Source organism: Arachis duranensis, chromosome 6 (genome assembly GCF_000817695.3).
Source record: "Arachis duranensis cultivar V14167 chromosome 6, aradu.V14167.gnm2.J7QH, whole genome shotgun sequence".
Classification (NCBI taxonomy): domain Eukaryota; kingdom Viridiplantae; phylum Streptophyta; class Magnoliopsida; order Fabales; family Fabaceae; genus Arachis; species Arachis duranensis.
The window spans coordinates 92,684,617-92,706,551 of record NC_029777.3 but is presented as its reverse complement, the minus strand read 5'-3'; the positions used below and the strand labels follow the sequence as shown (position 1 = coordinate 92,706,551).

The 21,935-nt window shown below is 32.8% G+C and overlaps 1 protein-coding gene across 1 annotated transcript; it reads right to left on the bottom strand.

Moving 5' to 3' along the window:
- Positions 1 to 642: 642 nt before the first annotated feature.
- On the bottom strand, positions 643 to 20,935 carry LOC107494630 (probable alpha-mannosidase At5g13980). The gene is made up of 29 exons (XM_016115671.3): positions 20,604 to 20,935; positions 19,790 to 19,873; positions 19,271 to 19,359; positions 18,942 to 19,116; positions 18,737 to 18,856; positions 18,513 to 18,599; positions 18,353 to 18,424; positions 16,509 to 16,622; positions 16,045 to 16,145; positions 15,839 to 15,932; positions 15,575 to 15,742; positions 15,401 to 15,490; positions 14,016 to 14,081; positions 13,842 to 13,898; positions 12,388 to 12,607; positions 12,151 to 12,284; positions 11,878 to 11,949; positions 11,721 to 11,780; positions 11,570 to 11,641; positions 10,562 to 10,609; positions 10,293 to 10,412; positions 9,756 to 9,821; positions 9,254 to 9,366; positions 8,652 to 8,736; positions 8,118 to 8,228; positions 7,866 to 7,964; positions 7,606 to 7,653; positions 6,652 to 6,720; positions 643 to 1,056 (listed from the first exon to the last, which is right to left on the bottom strand). Exons 1-29 carry the CDS (start codon positions 20,799 to 20,801, stop codon positions 826 to 828), a joined length of 3,063 nt encoding a protein of 1,020 aa, XP_015971157.1. The 5' UTR covers positions 20,802 to 20,935; the 3' UTR covers positions 643 to 825.
- Positions 20,936 to 21,935: the final 1,000 nt, after the last annotated feature.

Below are 21,935 nucleotides of genomic sequence, written 5' to 3'. Positions count from 1 at the left end.
GGTGTTTTACCTTGCTATGGTTAAGACAAATTGGTGCCTCCGATTTGTTTTATTTTTCAAACAAACAATCACAAATCAAATAGCCTGATTTGTGTTTTCGAAAATAAAATAAAAATTAATGTTAAAATTAGATCGTCCGATTTTTATTTTTAAAAATAAAAAATACAAATTAGACCCTCCAATTTGTAGTTTATTTTTTTCTTCAAACAAATCAAACCTTTCGATTTGAACAAATACCAATAAAAAAACCACCATATCAAAGAAAAACACATATTTTCCAATAACAATATATTACACATTTATTTAATCAATATAAAAAAATTAGCCATAAAAAATGCCAACTAAATTTCTCGTGTGTAGAAAAAAATAATGTTCTTCACCGTAGCATTCCTCGGCTAAGCAATTTTTTTTATAGGTATTAATACACTTTGCATCTTTACCTTTATCATAGTACGACCATAAGAGAAACCATAAAACAATTTGAGCCTTCATTCTTTCAAGGCCCAACTGCCCAAGTTATCAGTGTTAGATTAGATAGCCTTGCCAAACAGGCACGCAAGGCCTTAGTCTAGTGATTGTCGTATATACTTTGCAATAAGTGCACTTAATTAAGCTGTTTACCCAAAATGAGCCTAAAGAAAATAATAGTATTGTATGTATTATATGTAGTGGATAAAACTCTTATGTATATGTATGAGTGAATTTATAATGCCTAAAATTAGAGATGGTCCAATTCATTTGAAAAAAAAAAAAAAAAAGAAGACTTGCCATACAACATAAATATAATACAAACATGCTTGTTTCTTTCAATGCCAAAATCTACTACTATGCATCTGAGAGAAGGTTAGGCATGTCATTGTCATCAAAGTAAATGATAAAAGTGCGGATCTCCATGGGAGCAAGCTCCACAGCTAGCTCTTTTTGATCAACTGGCCCTCCCCTTGATAAAACATGTTCATCTCCTAAAGACCCTTTTACTTTCCATGCAAATCTTTTCTTCTCCATTTCTGTCCTTTCTTGATTGGCTGACAAGCTCATCTCTTTCACCCCTTTGATCTATACCAAGGCAGTTTGAAAGCAGTTTTAAGTAACAAAACAATCTAAACAGACGTGGAAAAGAATTTCCCATCCTTTTAATCTGTGTTTGGTAGCTAAGACATGTGCAAATGAGATTTTATATATGGTTTATTGATTATGCTACACATCTGTAGAATTATCTAGAATTCTCATAATCTTGTTTCATAAAAATAAATATCTAAAAATTATGATAGAGAAGTCTAAAAATTAAGTAAATAAATCAAATACTAGAAATATCTATACTTGGTACCTAGAAATATCTAGGTTAATATATAGAAATATCTAAGACTTAGAATTATCTAGAATAATTTATGGAACCTATAGCTAGACCATCATGGAGTTCATTGTAACCAACTAACAAACATCAAATTCTACTAACCTTTGTACTCTTCTTAATCTATTAACAATATAATTATCAAATTCCTCAAACTATTCATCCAAATCACTCCATCAAAACTATCATTAGTATTCTTACTACACAATTCAAGTCCATCATATACTAAACCACTTCAAACTATTTCATAAAACTAACAGTGGCATCAGACCTATGCTCGATTATCTATTGGGCGTAGAATCTTTCTTCCTAACTTGTCAACGATACATATCCACCATATTATAATCCACTCAAACAAATTTTTTCATAACCATGACTATCTCAACCATAAATATTCATGTGCCCATATTGTCAGAAGACAATTATGAGGACTGGCATTCTCAAATGAAAACTTTCCTACAAGTACAAGACTTGTGAGATATTATCCACGAAGGATTCACTATGCCAAAGAAACCAAGCAACACTTTCCACTGCAGAAAAGAAGAAATTAAAGGAATAGCAACAAAGAAATTATATTGCTCTATGCTTCCTCCAACAAGTTGTAACAAAGACAATCTTCGCAAAGATATGAGGAATATCGTAGCTAAGGAAGTATGGGAAAACTTGGAGCAAGAGTTCAGAGGCGACACAAACGTATGCACAATCCTCCTCCAATCTCTAAAGAAGCAATATGCAAATATGAAAATAAAAGATTTTGAAAAAATAAAAAGTTACTATACAAGATTAATGAACTTAGTAACTGAAATAAAAGCTTATGGAGAAGATTTGCCTGATAAAAAGATAGTAAAAAAAATACTCATTAGTTTGCCTTCCAAATTCGATCATAAAATGTCTACAATTGAAAAAACTAAGGATTTATTAACACTAACACTAGCAGAGTTAATAAGCTCACTATACGCTTTTGAACAAAGACTAGCAAGTCGAGATGATGAAGATTCAATAGAAAATACATTTCAGTCTAAGCTCAATATAAAATCTCAGAATCTAAATAAAATAGGAGGAAAAAGACAAGAAAATTCTAGAATTTCAGACACTTCTAAAAAATCGAAAATAAAACTGAAGATGGGAAACAATATTCTTCATGTGGCATGTGCAAGAAAACTAACCACCTAGAGAAGGATTGTTGGCATCGTGAAAAACCACAGTGTCGCAATTGTAAAAGGTTTGGGCATATGGAGAAAGATTATAGGATGAAGATCAATCATCGCACAAACTTCTATGAAAAAACGGAGGGAGAAGAGTGCATCTTCTATGCATCATCACAAGAGCGCAAGAAGAAAGATGATATATGGTATCTCAACAGTGGTTGTAGTAATCACATGACAAGTGATCAAAACCTATTTAGTGAAATCAGTAAATCTGTTCGATCTACATCAGACTTGGAGACGGAATGTAGGCGAATGGCAAAGATACAATCATCGTCCACACCAAGATAGGAAATAAGAATATCATGAATATCCACGATATTCTGTTAATTTCTAAACTGGCTCAAAACCTACTTAGTATTGGCCAAATGATGGAGAAAGGCTACGTATTACACTTTGAAGAAGACTCATGCACCATAAGTGAAAGGAAAACTAAAAGACTTCTAGTAATAGTAAAGATGAAAAACAGAAGCTTTCCATTCAAATGGAGTTATATCATAGAAACAGCATTAAATGCACAAGATAATTCATGGCTGTGACATCAAAGATTTGACCATTTTCACTTTCATGGATTAAAGTTGCTACATCAAAAGCAACTAATAAGAGATCTACCAAGCATCATAGAGATTAATCAACCTTGTGAATGATGCTTACTTAGCAAGCAACATTGTCAACCATTTCCTTCTGGAAGAGCTTGGCAAGCCAAGGAGATGCTTGAATTAGTTCACATTGACGTTTGTGGTCCGATGAAGATCCCATCACTCAATAACAAGTATTTCATTCTTTTCATCGATGATTATACTAGAATGATGTGGACATATTTCCTACATGAAAGAACAGAGATTTTTGGCATCTTCAAGAAATTCAAAATACATGTGGAGAAACGAAGTGGTCGTAGCATCAAGATACTTCGTAGCGACAGAGAAACTAAATACACTTCCAAAGAATTTAATAAATTCTGCAAAGAGGGTATCAAGCATCAACTCACAGTTGGATATGCTCCTGAGCAAAATGGAGTATCTGAGAGAAAAAATAGAACTGTGATAGAAATGGCACGCTTGATCCTCAAGGGAAAAAACTTGCCAAATATCTTCTGGGAAGAAGCTGTATACACAACAGTATACCTACTAAATCGCTGTCCCACTAAGACAGTAAAAAATTAAACTCTGATCGAAGCATGGAGTGGACGAAAATCTTCTGCAAAGAATCTTAAGTATCTTTGGATGCATATGCTATGTCTACATCCTTACACAAAAAAGAAGCAAGCTCCATGAAAAAACAAAGAAAGGAATCTTCCTTGAGTATAGTACACAATCAAAAGGATACCGTGTGTATAACTTGCAAACAAAGAAACTCATCATCAACAGAGACGTGGAGTTTGATGAAAATGCTTAATGGAACTGAAAAGATGAAAAAGTCGAAAAAGGAAGTATTACAACAATCACCTATAAGACTAGAAGAACAAGAACGTGAAGAAGCAAGCCAACTACTCCAACAGTAGAAGCAACCAATTATTCTCCTCCAAGAAAAACTAAGCCTCTACAAGATGTATATGAAACATGTAATTTTGCCAAAATCGAGTCTACAAACTTTGAAGAAGCAGAAAAGCCAAAAGAATGAAGAAATGCCATGGAAGAAGAAATCAAGATGATTGAGAAGAACAACACATGGGAGCTGGTAGATCACCCTTCAAATAAAGATGTCATTGGAGTCGAATGGGTATACAAGACAAAACTCAATCCCGATGGATCCATTTAGAAGCTTAAAGCAAGGCTCGTAGCTAAAGGGTATGCGCAAATTTCTGGGATAGATAACACAAGGGACATTTGCACCTATAGCTCGCCTAGATACAATAAGAGTGCTCATTGCACTAGCCGCACAAGCAATGGAAGATCTATCAGTTGGACGTAAAATCCACGTTTCTAAATGAAGAACTAGTGGAAGAAGTATACATTGATCAACCACAAGGGTTCATTATAGAAGGACATGAAGACAAGGTGCTAAGACTTAAAAAAACACTCTATGGACTCAAGCAAGCTCTACGAGCATGGTACAGTTGAATTGACAAATATTTCACTGATCATGAATTCAAGAAGAGTAAAAGTGAGCCTACACTCTACATCAAGACACAAGATAATTTAAACACTCTCATAGTTTCCTTGTACATGGACGATCTTATCTACACAGGAAACAACGAGGCCATGATCAAAAGAATTCAAAGAAGAAATGAAGAAGACATTTGAGATGACTGACTTAGGATTGATGCACTATTTTCTTAGCAATGAGGTAAACCAAAATGAAAACAAAATTTTCATCTCACAAAAGAAATACACTCAAAAATTGCTACAAAAGTTCAAAATGAATAATTCCAAAGCAGTATCTACTCCTTTAGTCCATAATGAGAAATTACAAAACGTAGATCTGAGGAGGCAAATGCTTCACAATACAGAAGTCTCATTGGAAGTCTCCTTTATCTAACTATCACAAAACCTGACATCATGTATGCAACAAGTCTATTGTCAAAATTCATGCAAAAGCAAAGTCAGAAGCACTATGGAGCTGCAAGAAGGATTTTAAGATATATTCAGGGTACAAAAGATTATGGCATTCATTATAAATCTATTGAAGATCCAAAACTATTTGGATATATCAACAGTGATTGGGCAGGATCAATTGACTACATGAAAAACACTTCTGGATATGCATTTACACTAGGATTTGGAGTATTCTCTTGAGCATCAAAGAAACAAGAAACTGTGACTCAATCATCTGCTGAAGCTGAGTATGTTGCAGCTGCAAATGCTACTAATCCAGCAATATGGCTAAGGAAAATATTCGAAGACATAAGAAAGCAACAAGAAGAACCAACTATGTTGTGCGACAGGAAGTTAGCAATAGCAATGGCAAACAGTCCACTCCATCATAATAGGACCAAGCATATACCTATCAAGTATCATTTTATACGAGAAGCTATATTGGAGAAAAAAATAAAAATCGAGTATTGCAGCACAAATGAGCACCTGGCAAACATATTCACTAAGGCACTACTAAGATCAAAGTTCGAACTATTTCGAGAGATGCTTGGAGTTACACAAATGTGCATCAAGGAGGAGTATTGACTATGCTACACATTTGTGGAATTCTCTAGAATTCTAATGATCTTGTTTCATAAAAATATTCAGATATTATGATGGAGAAGTCTAGAAGTTAAGTAAATAAATCAAGTACTAGAAATATCTAAGATTAGTATCTAAAAATATCTAGGTTAATGTCTAGAAGTATCTAAGGTTTAGAATTATCTAGAATCAATAGAGCCTATAAATAGGCCATCATGGAATTCATTGTAATCAACTAACAAACATCAAATTCTACTAGTCTTTGTACTCTCCTTAATCTATCAATAATATAACTATCAAATTTCTCAAACTATTCATCCAAATCACTCCATCAAAACTATCATTAGTATTCTTACTACACAATTCAAGTCCATCATATACTAAACCAACTTCAAACTATTTCATAAAACTAACATGATTTATGATATGGTACCTGTGGTTACTGTGGCTACGGTACCTATAAATTTTAACAATACTTAAAAAGTGTTATTAAAATTAAAAAACACTTTTTACTATTTAACGACACTTTTTAATTTAAAAAATAAAAGTAAAAACTATTACTAAATCTAAAAAAATGTGGATTTTAATTTTAGCAACATTTAAAAAAAAATGTTACTAAAATTATATAATCACCATAGTCACCGTAGCCATAAGAACCATAGACACCACATTTATATATATTTGGAGGTAAAGGTAGATATACAATACAAGACAATATTTCCTAGTACACAGTTCTTGTATTTTCCGACCTTTCTAGGTAGGGACAGAGCCAACACAAATTTTCCATGTTACTGTCTTTGTATTTATATCTTGTCCAAACTATCTAACGGAGTGTTAAGCGTGTGTTTGGTTGAGGGACAAATATCGGTTGGAAATTTTCATGGAGCTTTTTACTCATGAGACTCATCGATGAAAATTTCCATCTTATTTTTACCCCCAAACCAAACTAGTGAAATCTTATCGCAATTTTAGATTTTACCTTCTTTTCAGGGAAGAGTCTTTTCAGCTCTACACTTGTCTTTACAGAGAGATCCTTATCTTCTCCAATCTGTGCATAAATTTGTTGGGGATTAGAATGTGGGATACTAAACATGATGCAAAAATCACTAAGAAGGAAAAGGACAAATAATAGCAACAAAAATACAAAGGGATGAAGTGGTAGTTTGTTTTATTTTGAAAGTCAATAATATGCATGCATTGCAAAATTTGATTTGTGATAAGGATTAGCTTGTATTTAGATAGCACCTACTTATAATAATACTTGGTCAACAAGTACCTACTTAATAGCATGGGAGCCCGCAATTCAAAATTTAGAACAATCATGAGTTATATCCAAAAAGAAAAAAAGAACAATCATGATATATTTATTTATTTGTCAAGCAATCATGAGGGCAAGAATCAGTCTCAGGATGAAGCTTGTGCAAGGGACTGTTTCTTTTTTTCCTTAACCTAATAGATTCACATGCTTTTGGTTTGGCACGAGGATTCACAAATTTCTCTTAACAAATTGCAATTTTCTTTTTCAGCATACAAAAGTTATCTGTCATCAATATATTACATGAAACATTTTATTATCATGCTGAAAGCTTATTCTTCGTTTTAGCAATAGTCATCACAGAACGAGAGACAAATGGTACCACTAGAAACAATACAAGAGATGCTGATTAATTAAACAAGGAAGCCAATAACTTTATTTTATTTTATTTTCATTCTTGAGAAAACAGTTTCTATGGGGTGTCAAAACAGGCTGCCAGCCCTGCCCGACCCTGCCCTACCCCACCCTACCCCACCCTACCCCACCAAAATAAAACGGGCCTAAAATGTGACCAAGAATAGTGAGCAAGAACTGAAAAGGCAAGATCACATATAAATGGATCATTGCAATCTTCTCAAAGAAAAACATTAAAAATATTAATTAAAAAGAAATGGAGACCTCATATAGATGTGCTAACCGAAGCAGAACTGCCCCATCATCAAGTTCCTGAAATGTCCAAAACAATAGATAAAATGCAAGCTAAAGAATTATGTTCATAACAAATTTTGAAAGCATGCATGCAGAAATAAATAAGCTATCATTGTGTTGGCATTTAGTATGTTGTCACTGTTGGCCAAGAACAATATCTATTATTTATCCTGAGCTTGTAAGGCATGAGATAAGGTAATCCCTTTAAACAGGGATAAAGCCACAAAGACCTGTAATGTTATCATTGCAATGTTATCAGGCAATGTATATGACGAATCCATTCCTGAAAATGTTGGCACATGGGAATTCATCCAATCATCTTTATCATCCTGCCAAATAAAATCAACCTTTTACTGACTGATACTTGATATAATAAAATTAAAAAAAAAAAGAAAGAAAAACAAAAAAAACCCTGAGTTGATCAATAGAAAGTACATGTATATTATACAATTACTCTTTCTTTTCTCCCTACTAAATTTCACCTTTTCAGAGAAAGCTAATAGAAGAGGAGAATATATCTCCTGACCAAAAGTTCGGCGCCACTTTGCACCCTCACCCAAGGGATCTATCCTGTAGTAAAATTTACCTTGGACCTGACAAAAAATTAGTTATGGATTTCAGAATGGCAAAACCTAAGTCACATGAAGAGACATTTGTCCATAAATACTGGAAAATGGGCATTCTAAATTTGCTAGCTGAAAAAAAAAATGCACTCTGTCAAAGGGATCGTCAAAAATATAATTGAGATCAAATCCTTCTTCTAATAGAACATTGTAATAAAAAACGGTTATATATCTAACAAAACATATTTGCACATGCCAAAACATGATCACAAGGCTTTAGTCAACTTCTGCTAAAATGGATTGACACTGATTTTTCTGCTACCAGCATTAAGACCCATTTGAAAGTAGTTTGGTTTATCAACAGACAATGCATATCTGAAGTAAAAGGTTGATATTAATCAGGAGAAATGCTGATAGCTACATGAATTTAAAATCTAGGCAAGAAATTCTTACAGTTAGGCCCCTGCAATCATCAGCGACACAGTCTGTTTCATTTAGAGCCTCTGCAACACCTTTTGAATCATCAAGTAGCAATCGCCTATTGGTGTCAGGAAAGAGAAAAGTTGTTTCAACATGTTTAGAAAAGTTTAGGGAGAAGGATATCCTCAAAACCAACTTCCAAAAAATGAACATTAACTTGTGAGCCTTGAACTAAGCATACTGTGCATTTCAAAGTTCAAACACTTAAACTACAAGCTGCAAACTTCAATATGCAGATTGAGCACATCCTATCTAAAAGGAAGAGATTCAACCAACATCTCCATAACAAATGTTTAAGTGGATATATTCCCTGAAAAAAACTGCATTATTCCATGAACTAGAACACGTAATCACTGCCTACTTGTATACCAACAATATCTTCCAATGCTTTCTTCCAAAATATTTTTGGCATTGAAGGGGTTTGTCCTATATTATATTCATACACACTGTTTAGACAGATGCCAAAAGTACTACATTTCCAAGAATAAGACAGTGCCAGATAGGAGTGGTAATATATTTTCAATTTTGGTATAACAGGAGTCTCTACAATGCATTATCTAAATAATACCACATACCTGTGGACCATCAGTTCTATTTGTCCATCTTCTAGGCTAGATCCTCCAACAGATCTATCCACCAAAACTGAGAATTCTGTCTTATTATCTTTTATGTATATCCCTAGATTAATCTGAAGACAAAATGAAAAAAAAAAAAAAGAAATAATTTGTGAACCAAAAGGATGATAATAACTGCTGCTTGAACTTCTAACAAAGTGCCATAAAGCCAGTAGTTACCATTGTGGATACATCCATAAATGTTGAAATTAAGTCTAGTGACGATCAATGAGAATGACAATATTACTAAACCAAATTGAGAAAGCACATATTTCTATTTTAAGTTTCTTATTAAGAGTAGCTGTATAATTTATCATACAACAACTACCAGCAGTTTGCACAGCAGGCATAAGTAACAGTTTCAACAATAACTAACAATCCTTCAAGCAAGTAAGAGGAGGAAAATAGGCCTTTAAAAACTACCAATTATTTTGAAAGAACTAATGTACATGAGTTCACATACAGGGTAATAATTTCCTGCAATGGGCTGGTTCACTTCCAGATCCCAGTCTGTTCTGAAGTCACGTATCTGCAGCGGGATAAGTTAAATAAAATTAAGTTATGCCCAAAGAAAAGGAAAAAAGCTAAACTTGAAATTCAAGGAAAAGTTTTACGAGCCATGCAACTGTTTTTTTATCAAATATACAAAGTTGCTTCCATCAATCTCAGAGAAGGAGCTGCTTTGTCACAATCAACATCAAGCACCTAGATATATGAATATTAGCAATGTCGTCGTTTGATTCTTGTAGCCAATCCCACCTAGTGGGATAAGGCTTTGTTGTTATTGTTGTTGTCATATCCTAATGGATATGGTAGTCAAGAATATACTGAAAGTTGACCCAATAAGAAGTGCTTAAAATATTATTACACATAAGTTAAATAACCAGCAGGTAGTAAAATATTTGAGAGGCATAGCTGTGGAATAAGGAAAAGAAGAAAGTTAAGATGGTTCAAAAATTCCTCGAGGCATATTATATTCAACAGAACCTAAATTGCATACCCTTTTGATAAAATCGCGACCGTTAGAATCTGTGTAAAATGTTTTCTTGCTGCTTAAAGCAGTTGAAATCTTAGTGGCAACTTCTTTACCAGTTCCATCTTCAATAGGTATAGGGCCAACCTGAAATTCGAAAAATAACCAGTTCAAATGATCCAAAATCCCACATATATAAACCATGTTATAAATGTAAATTGGTATCCGTTTTCACAATGAATATTAATGACACAAACGTAAATATAAATAATAAAAGCAACTATTTTAAAACTTACAATAAACTCTACTTCAACATGCTCCTTTTCTTTGTGTAGCCTGGTAATCTGCCGACATATTTGATGCACATTAATCTCCAATATTATGTTAGAAATAGATAAAAGAAGTCTTATTTCTCATTAATTGTTACTATAATTACTATTACTAGTGGACTAATAGACATGTTATTAGTAGGCATTGATGTCTATTACTCCACCGTTTTTTTTATTCAATATGTATAATAGTAACAAATGTGGCACTGGTCAAGTTGGTAAATATTTTGCTCTCTTAACCATTGGTTTTTGGATGAAATCTTAGGAACGCAAAAAGTATTTTCTGATATTTTAATATATGAAGAAGGCTAGTTTAGGGAAAAAATTGGACACCAACTCTCTTCTATCCCCTTTATAGATAACATAAACTGGATCATGAAAGAAAAAAGAAATCTTAAAAAAAAAAAGATCTCAGGTGACTGGAAAATAATGAGCAAAGGTTAGTGATGGTGATTTATTTATCAAGGTGCTAGTCTGTTAGCCACAAGACCACCTTATATAACTATTGCAAATGCATTCCTGACATAGGTATTAGTCCTATTGTTCTAGATGCTCATTCTATAATCCAGTAGCATTTCTTGACCTTTTCAAAGCAATTAGAAAATAATATATTTAAAGCAACATATTACTAGAATCAGATTTACCATTTTCCTAAATTCCAAATTCACCTACATCACATTATTTCAGTTTATCAGTCTGAGTCAAATATTCAAATGGCCTGTGTTAGTTAATTTCTCAAAACATTGACAGTTTCTGTTAGGGACTTGGGTATTATGGGGTGCTCAAAGTCCCACATCGAGTAGTATGGGATGCTTGATGTTGTATATAAGGAGAGTGGTTCTTCCCCCTTAACAGCTAGCTTTTAAGGTGTGGTTTCCCACTTTCCTTAGATACTTAACAGTTTCATGAAAGGAGTTTATTAGTAAGAGAGTAATATTCCAATGATGTTAAAAGATGAAAGACCAAGCAGAACACCTGATATATCCATGGGTTGATTTGTTGATGCACTTCATCAAGCAATGGTCCATGCAAAACAGTAAAAGGAACCTGAGAATTCAATACTTTAACTTAAAGTAGTTGTGGCATTTGTTCGTAGAGATATTATACTTCAGATTGCATTTAAAACCTGTCTTTCATGGTTGATGAAATATGTGCCATTTGGACGAAAAATATATGCCCCAGAATTCTGTAACGGAAATGAAATAACAAATTTATATTAGAAGAACAATGGCAGGAGAAGTGAAAAGTTAATAATATCAGGATTTTAAAGTGAAAATGTCTACCTGTGGATCCTTTTGATGACTTCCATTATATCCTGAGTAGTAAAGGTACTTCTGTTCAACTTGTTTGTCCATCTTCCATTTCAAAATTAAGAGTGCCAATCAGGTTTTTACTTCATGATTTTCAATTTTGTATACAACAGTGGAAGGACTCAACTAACAGAATATACTAAAAGATGATGAGAAGGGAGAACATCACAAAGACAGGCAAGACTACAACATGAAATGTTCCTAATTAAGGGGGAATCTTTTCACGCAAAGTGATGTATCACGCACCATGCTTCTTATATTAACATAATTGCTGTGTGTTTCTTCATCTGTAAAGAATCTAAGTTTCAAGTTCCCTTGACCAACTTCAAACCTCGCCTTTTCATTACTTTGATATGTATTTACTGATGATTTGGTTGAACCTGAAAACAAGAAGAAATCAAATATCAAAAAAACCAATTCTGTAGGCAAATGGAAAGCAAATAAATATTAGTTAGTTAATAATAAAACAATTTATTATAGAACCTGTCCTTTTGGCAGTTGAGACAGTGTATGTGCTAAAACCAAGTGGAGGTACTGAAACTGTGAACGCAAGCCAATATTTGGGTGTGTTGAGTGGAGTGTGTCCCAAATATGCCTTGACATAGAAGTTTCTTAAGCCTTCGAAGGCCTCAGCTTGAGGAAGAAGTTGAGATTCTATTTCTGTGCCATTAGAGTCATGAACCGCAACATTGTCATCAATAACCTAAAGAAATTTGTCGCAATGGAAGGCATGTTAACAATAGTAAACATTATGATAGTTTAATAGATCATAACTGAAACTTATCTGTGCAAGCACTATATGTTATTTATATTATCAAATGTTGTACGCATGACAAGACAGGACCTGGCATATTTTTTTTTTTAGAATCCTCTAAGGCTATAGCCTAAAACCACAAAAAAGGGCAGTTCAATGCAAAGCATCTCTTATTATGTAGGGTTTGGATTAGGACTACTCCCAAAAGGTATAATGTAGACAGTTTAACCTGACGCAGAATCTGATTCTATGGCTTGAACCCAGGACCCGGAGATCAGACCAAAATTAAAATAATAATAAAAGCATAATACTTGATTTTACATGTTTACTGGCCATGCAAGATGCTGCTGCTCCCCCTTGAATCAATGTGTGAAGCAGTGAGGCTAGTTTTATATTGCTTCCAATAGGATGCATATATAGTCTTTGTAGATACAAAATTGTTTGGTGAGCCTATTATCATCGCTTCATAAAAATGTAATAATGCATTGTATCTAAGTCGTGCTTTTAGAAGCAAATCAAAGTTGATTCATGTCAACTCTGATTACCAAAGACATCCTTCATAAGTGAATGTTAAACAATGCATTACCAGGTTATAAAAAATTGGATATAACAATGTTTACCAATTTCGTGCGTTTTATTAATGTCTTTTAGGTTATTATACTCTTCTCCTCCTCTTTTTTGTATGGTTGGAATTAAGACAATGAGACATCCTTGTATAGATACAAAAGATATGGCTGAAAACTAGTGGGTTAGAGTTAGACCATGTAATAAAGCATACACAACCCATTTGAATGTCAGTTATAGAAAAAAACTATTGAACAGACGACCATGAACTCAGCACCAGTTATTTATATTAGAAGTTGATCACTGAGAGTATTTATTCCTTTATTCTGGTGGGGAAAAAAAGCGGTTTTAACATTTTGGTTCACCAAGCACTTGTTTCTAAAAGACACCTCTGATTAATGGTAGCCAAAGACCATTTACAGTCTATGAAATTTTAAAAGCAGCTTATTTCAGTAAACAGGGACGCCAATAACCTTTAACAGCATGCTGACCATCGAAAGAATCAAATGAATGTAGATTGTAACAACTTTTGTTATATTAGTTTCAACTTTCAAATGATGTAAGTGGTGCAAGATATCAGATTGAAGACAACAAGAAATAAAAAGATGGCATGACTCACAGGAATTCGAATCACTTCGTTCCTTCTCCAAGCAAGAGAGTTGTAAACAATAATAACCTAAATATAAGAAGGATCAAGGATGATGAAAAAAGAGGATTAAAAATTCTAAAATAAAACACTTTATGGAATGCTTAGAAGCAAAGATAAACAAATTTGAAGAAATAATGGTTTTACCAAATTCTTTCCATGACTGAGATCAACTTCTGATGCAGGACAATAACTTATATTCAAAAGTGGACACTGGAAAATAAACAAAAAAAAGAGGAAGAAAGGAAAGCAGATTGCAATCATCAGAAACCTTACAGCTTGAAATTGGATATGATAATCAGAAACAATCAATACACAAATTTAATTCTATTCAATCTCAGTTCTAATCACTATAATCTCATATAGAGAGAAAAAATTAATATCTAAAGCTCTGAGCATCAGTCGTTACATAATATGGCTAATACACAAAACTTGAGATTGGATGAACAAATCAAGTATATAGCATAGATATGGACATTGCAAAACTTCCTTGTAGCTCAACGTGTTTATGCATTAAATAAGGTGACAAATTTCTAAGCATCAACAAGATATGCAAATGTCACAGAATGATGAATAATTGAGATTAAGGATATTTCTTTCAAGTGAACAGAGAAAGGAAAGAACCATATATTTGTGAACACATGCAAAGGTTGGTAAAATTATAAACTATATCGTATATCAAAAGATGATCAGTTTAAGCTGAAAAAAAGCTTACAAGTATAAGCCACTATTTGGAACTTATGAATATAAGTATAAGCTGAGTTCAACAAAATATATTATTAAAATATAAACAGTCATTTAGATGCTTTATTTAGTAAATTTATCATGCAAAACAACAATTTTATATAATCCAAACAAAATAGATTATTTTAAAACCATTTTCTTGCTAGAGTATCAAAACATAAATTGATTTCACATGAATAAGTAACTATTGAAATATTTTAATCTTTCAGTTATCCCAACACACGTTAAAGCTAATCGCTAACAAAGCTAAGGAACTATAAGGCTGCGTTTGTTTATAAGTATAGGACACTGAAACAATGATACAGAGACACAAAATTATATTTGGCAGATGAGACATGAATACAGACATTGTATCCAGAGATACTAAATTAGTTTATTTTTTGTCTTTTCTGACAGGAAGGACATAAAGAGTCAAAGACACTAACAAGGACACAACTTATTTTTTCATTATTCCTATTAATTTTTCATAATTATATTTTTTATTATTATATTTTTCTTCCTAAAGTTTTTATATGGAAAAAATAATAGTAAATTGGACTTTCATAATTTGTTATTTTTTATATTTAGTTTATCACCAAACAAAATAAAAGAACACTAATTTTTGTGTCTTGTTCTCGGTGTCCTGTCTTGTCTTATCCTCATAACCAAACACAGCCTAAGTGACAAGAAATAGTTTTCTAGGAACAGTAAGTGATGAGAAATAGTTTCAAGTCAATGTAGATTCAGGCATTATAGCAAGTAAGAAAAATGGTCCACAGACTTCAAATTCAACAACAAAGATCTTTTACTTGTTGAAACATTGTAACTGGGTTCTGACATCCAGCGAGCACTGTTGACTCAGCCAAGCATGCCAGTGTTGATGAAACCAATTGCTCTGCCTGCAAAATGAAAAATGCTACTAGGTGACATGCTAACAAATGGATATAGACAATTACTAAAAGATAGATAAACTGAAACTGCACCTCCTTGTAGCCTATTGCCAATCGTTTCGAATAATCATTTGCCACATGCTGCTGTTCTGTGCCAGTGACAGCATCATGGTGTTGAGCAATTGCCAAAGCATCAGCTAATGAGTCTGTATTTGGCCCTGAATTCATTCTCCCACTAAAAAATTCTAGTTGTCTTGCAGCCTAATAATGTATTGGTAAAAGATAAATTTCTTAACATCAGTGGACCAGAAGTTTCAGTTACCTTATTTATATTACCCATAAACATAGACATCATACCAAATAATAGCCACTCATTAATCTGACATAGCGCTTGATAGCTGGCCTACTGGTAAGGTATCCAGTCCAGTAAGCATTTGCATTATCTGCATAACTTTGTTTTTTTTTTAAAAAAAAATGCACAAATACAGGTAAAACATCATACAATGAGAAAGAAAACTCAGGAATTAAGAAAAGAGATTATGCAAACTAAGTCTTAAACTCACGGGAAGTAATCATCAGTCTTGATTGGCCATGACTCATTTGTAGCATATTTTGCATCCGTATATATGGATGGTGTAGAGTACAAAGCATTGACACGTCCATCCTAAAGTTAAAATTAACATATGAGTAATGACAGCAAGTCAAACTGTGAGTTAAACCACAATAAAATATATTCCTTTTTAATCTAAGGATTACTGTTTGTATTGTCTTTAGATACAAGTTTAACCAAGAAAATTGATTTTACTGAATAAGAGTTCTGAAAAAAGTTTACACATTCTTCATCATCTTAAAAATTGTAGGGCTAGCTTGTTACTAGTGATTATACGAATTTTTGGTACATCCTTAACTCAATGACCAATACCAATTTACTAATAGAAAATCATATAGGACAAAAAGAAAATCATGAAAAATGAATTCTGAGTAGTTAAAGGAGGTATCTCATTCTCCTGAGTTGTTAGAAAATTACCTTGTTGACATAATGAATAAACTTGTCAAGCTGTCGGAACCATGTATGTGCATATTGATACTTAAAATCAGTTCCCATCGTCCACATTATATGATTTGTTCGAGTTATGTTTGCCTGAAAATGAAACAATATGGCGCAATAATTTAAATGAGATCCTGCATAGAGTTGTTAAAGTTCCACTTAGTACAACAATAGTATAATTACACTTCTTGCTCAAGTTTCAAGTTAAAAACATGTCATTCAACTGGATTGCCATTCTGTGAGGTAAGAAACAGATTTCCGAAATCCTGATTTTAATAAAAATAAAGGGTGATAACATAATAATATTATTACCCAACATTGAACTACACAAATAACTAGAATACAATAGGTAATCAGTATGCTCTCTGTAGTGTGTAATGTATACATCACTAGTCTTTCTGGTGCAAACATTACAAAAATGATAAACCAAAAAAGAACTACAATGTGCATCTTTTTTTATTTCTTTGCAATAGATTTGAATCTAAGTCCAGACTGATAATAGTACCTCTCATTTCAAATAACTAGAAATGAGACAAGACACTAATATTTGAGTTCCCAGAGATATATAAATAAGGAGCAAGGAAGGGATAAATAACAACCAAAGAATGTGACATGAAAAAATCTCCAGATGAGCTATACTAGCAGAAAAACTTTATTCTGTTAGAAAGTGAAATGATTCATTGTGGGTGCTAAAGACACCACAGGAAGTTAAGGGAACCATATCATGAAGGGAAAATGAAATACCCATCTCTGTTGGAGAAAATCATGTTTCAAATCTGACAGGAGCTGATGTAAAAATGAAGAGTCTTTGCCCTATTGCCTATTGATGTTAGATTTTGGGTAAGGATTCTTAGGAACTCAACATAATAGATAAAAAGTTAACAACAACAAAGATCAAGTGTTACTTATGAGAATTAGTTCAAGGAAACTGAAATATCAATATCATAGATAAGGAGAACAATAGATAATAATCACTTACTTCAATCGTGTTGGAGGAGAAAATTCATGTACGTAGGAATCTCAATACCAGTTATAAAAAATATTAAATGTTACTTCAAAATGAACTCGGATGAAAATTAATTCAGGAAATTACATATATCATATATCAATAATGTAGATAACATTTTAAAGCAGAGTAAAAGATGACAAAACAAATTGGAAGTGAGCCAAACTAAGTTGAAAACTAACAATTATATATCTTATATTCTTACATTTAGTCCATGCCCTCTCATCATTATATATAAAGGATAACTATAAATTTTATATCAAATGATCAAAGATCTTCCACTCTTCTATTATAAACAATCTAGTTACACTCACTAAATCTCATTCATCAACCATTTTAACCTACACTAAAATAGACAAAAATATTATCATTTAAATATGGTAGAAGTAAAAGCAATTTTACCCTCATATATTCAACAAATTTACATGTCATATAAATTAAAAGTATAAAGTAATATATGTATTAATGTAAGTATATAATATACATAATCAAGCCAGCTCATGAGCCAATGAGCTGTACTTACTGAAACTCAAATTCGACTCATTTAATATATGACTTCAAATCTAAACTCAAGCTCGGCTCACAAGCTCAACTTATTGAGCTGCTAATGAGCTGAGCTCGAGTCAGCTCGCGAGTCGGTTTGACTCACTTGCAGCCCTAAGAACAATCAATAGAAAAGGACAGGATAAGTGTGATCACGACATTTTGGCTGTTTAACTTTCACATATTATTTTTCCCTAAAAAAATATATGCTTCTTGTTCGCACAGAAATCATATAACTTATTCAGCAGCGGGAAGGAAAGCTTGCTCAATTTACCTGTGACAATGCAGCAGTAACAAAGTCATTCACTCGATCTTCAACATTGTAGTCAAACAAATCCAGATTATCCTTAAGCAAAAAGTAACATATATATTTAGCACAATAGGCAAATAAAAAATGTAGTAGTGACAAAATTAACAAGTTCTTATAATATTACTTGAATTACTGGTGAAACATCATTAACTTCAAAGTAAAATCCACCAGGTGGTGGCTCATAATTCTCAGGGAAAGCACCTGCGAAGATCTGGAGGTATACCAAGCATCAAGGATATCCATGAGATGATGACAAGGAATATATAATTTAAGAGTCACCAATCATGAAATTACATACAACCATACAAATATCAAAGAACAGAAAGAAAAACAATTCTTGAGAGTTACCCGGGCTGATGAGCCAAAGCTCTTACTACCCTGCCATATGACCTCAAGACTCTTCTCCCTTTTGCGCTTAGCCCTATCTTGGTAATCTATCCGACCAAAGAAAAGTGAGTCAAAGCCAACCTGCATCCACAGTAGAACAACCAGTTGATAGCCAACTAAGAAAATAGTACTTGTGACATTTATTTTTCTTCCAAATGTGCCATACTTCAGCTCCCAATAAGTAAGCCTGCACAGCAGAATGTCCAAAGGGATCAATTTGCCAACCAATTCTAGGAGTCACACCAAACTCCTCTTTAATAAACCGATGTCCAAGTGTAGTCTGATCAATCATGTCTATGTAATGAGTTGATGCCTCATCATGCATACACATGCCTCCATTTCTGTGACAAGGACAAATGAAAGAAAGGAATAATAAATTCAATACGCAGAAACAAGTCAATGTAAGAGAGGATTAAAGAGAGGGAACCCTGACAAACATGAAAGATGACTTTGTCCTTAATCACAATGAAATTTTGCATCAGAAATGGAATTTACATGAACTCTAGTTGACCCGAACTAACGAGTTTCTTTACACTATCCTGAGCAGCCTCACTCTGATCTCTCCACCATCTCTGGAAAAAGGCCTGCATTGAGGAAATAAATATTTCAAGAAAAAGTTTGAAAAGGGTGTATTTCATCAAATGAACATCAACATACAGTCACATGGCATGCTCAGGTATAAAACAGTGGCTTAATTTAGGTGATAACTGATAAGCAACCTTGACTCAAAATTTGAATAATCCTGCATGAATAGACTACAGACAAAATAAAAATAAATAAATAAATAAAAGAAATAAAAATTATATATATAACCAGTGCAGAAAAAGGAATGAATAGAAAATTTAAACTTGTAATAGCATTAAATTGGACCTAAAAACCCAACTTTTTTCAGTTATATATTTTCCTCTAGGAGGAAGTAGATGCAGCAATATAATCCAAAAAGACATGGTCAAACGAGCAAGAAATGAAGTCACACACACATACAAATTAAAAAAAAAAAAAATATTAACTTACTTGCTCAACGTAGATAAACTTTCGATTCTTATCAGCCAAAAGAGCTTGAACAACAGAATCCAACACATTTTGCACACAAGCCCCCTACACAAAATTTGTTTAAAAAATTACTCGGAACAACAGAATGATCAAGGAGATTAAATTAAAACTAAATAACCATCCTCTAATATAAGCATTTGGTTTTAGACTATAGTAGTTACTGCCACTCTAATGCAAAGAATCTAACATACACATATGCATTCATTTCAACAAACATAAAAAGGCTAAACAACAAAACCAGATATTAGATAATTGGATAATTCATAAAATGCATTCTGTGATGAGTTTAGCGATAGGTTTATTTAATATTCACTGGATTCTGAGGTTGATATTCTGTAGAGAAATATGCTAGCACCTTTGATTATTTTAATCAGACTTCCAGTACTATAAATTAGGGAAACATTTTTAATTTCTTGAAATGTGCTGAACAGATTATCGATGGAACAATCAATGAGAATGGCTGCTTACTGATTAAAGCTACACATGTTGGATCAGATACTTCACTTTCTCAAATTGTTCAGCGTGTAGAAATCGCTCAACTAGCTAAGTTAACAGTTCAAAAGAATGGATTAAAGGGATAGAGTGTTATCAGGAGACGCTAGGTTTCGCTTCGGAATTGAAATAAACTTCTTTTTTTCCTTAATGCTCGCAATGGTGAATCAATCATTCGATCTCTTTTTCCCTTTCCTTTTGTTGCGAAATCAATTTCAATCAACAGACACCTTCTTCAAAAGTTCACTGGGAAAAATAAAATAAAATAAAAAAATAGAAGTACCTGAATTGAATTGTTAGAACCAACATAGTACTGATCAACGGTCTTCAACCAACCAACATCGTCGTGTGTATGAGCAACGAGATGAACGTTGAGCTTCCCAGGCACCACGCCCTGCGAGGTGTTATACGCTATGTACTTTGATTCCACACACAGGAACAGTATTGTTCCTAGAAACAAAATCAGTAGTTTGTTCGCCATTGGAGATCGTGCACACTGCTCATCAAACTCACTCACTTCTTCTGTGTATTTTCGAAGAAGGGTTTAATCAGTCGAAGAAAGAGTTCATTTGACTTCATTTAAGTGTGGTTCGTGGTTTCTGTCCTTTTTCCAATGATAGAGAAAGTTTGGAGGGCAATATTTTTATTGAAATTTGGTCCATATTTAACTATTAAAAAATAAATAAATAATCTTATATGATTAGATATTATTTTACGAGACTAATTGATAATTATACATCATAAATTCTGTGAGCCCTTCTTATTCCTCTATTATTTTTTATTGGGAAAAAAATTATTAGATTGCCTTTGTGAAAAACTCAAAACTGGATAAGGGGGCCAGGGTAACTTAACGGTCTTGTGTGGAATTGTAGATGTTGAAATAATCAAATTTATAAACACGTGAGGAACTGAAGTTGCACAGGTTACGAGTGACTTGTCTCCTGCCACTCTCGTTGTGTTCAAATTTGTATGACAAAAAGCATGAAAATTTGGGTTTTGTGACTTTTGTCCTTTGAAATTAAGCCTGGTAATTTTAATGAAAAGTTTTTTTTTTTTTTTGGGCACGGTAATGAAAGATTAATGAGGGAACTATTTTTCTATCCTGGGCCATGGACACGCAATAGTTTTGACTTTTGACCCTGGTAAATAGACTTGTTAGTGAACTTGTTACACGGAAACTGTATAGAGGTAAGGATGGAGTTTTTGTTTCCGGAAAGTATAATGGTTAGAATCTCAATTTCACTCTTAAAATGTTTTGATATTATAATTTTAAATGAGTTAATCAGTTTTATAAAATTTATATTAAGTTTGACAATTTTACGATTTAAATCTTATTAAAATTTTATGTTTTACATATTTAATTTTTTTTATTTTACATAAAATTTTGATTTTTTTTATCTTGCTCTTGGCTCTGACCAAAAACAATAAAAAAATGGTATTAGACAGGTTTAATAGATGTTTCAAACTCCAGAAAAAAAAGAATATTTTATTGTGCTTAATTAATTAATAATATTTAGTCTGTCCCTATTAAATATTTCAAGCATGTAATAAAATATTAAATATTGCAGAAAATAAATATTAAAAAATAATCAGTTAAAATAAAAATCTAGAATAA

Coding starts and splice junctions, on each gene's coding strand:
- LOC107494630 (XM_016115671.3), bottom strand. CDS start 20,801: ATGGCGAACAAACTACTGATTTTGTTTCTAGGAACAATACTGTTCCTG. Junction 19,117..19,270: donor TCGGGTCAACTAGAGTTCAT/GTAAATTCCATT, acceptor TCCTTGTCACAG/AAATGGAGGCATGTGTATGC. Junction 7,965..8,117: donor TATTAGCTTTCTCTGAAAAG/GTGAAATTTAGT, acceptor TTTATTTGGCAG/GATGATAAAGATGATTGGAT.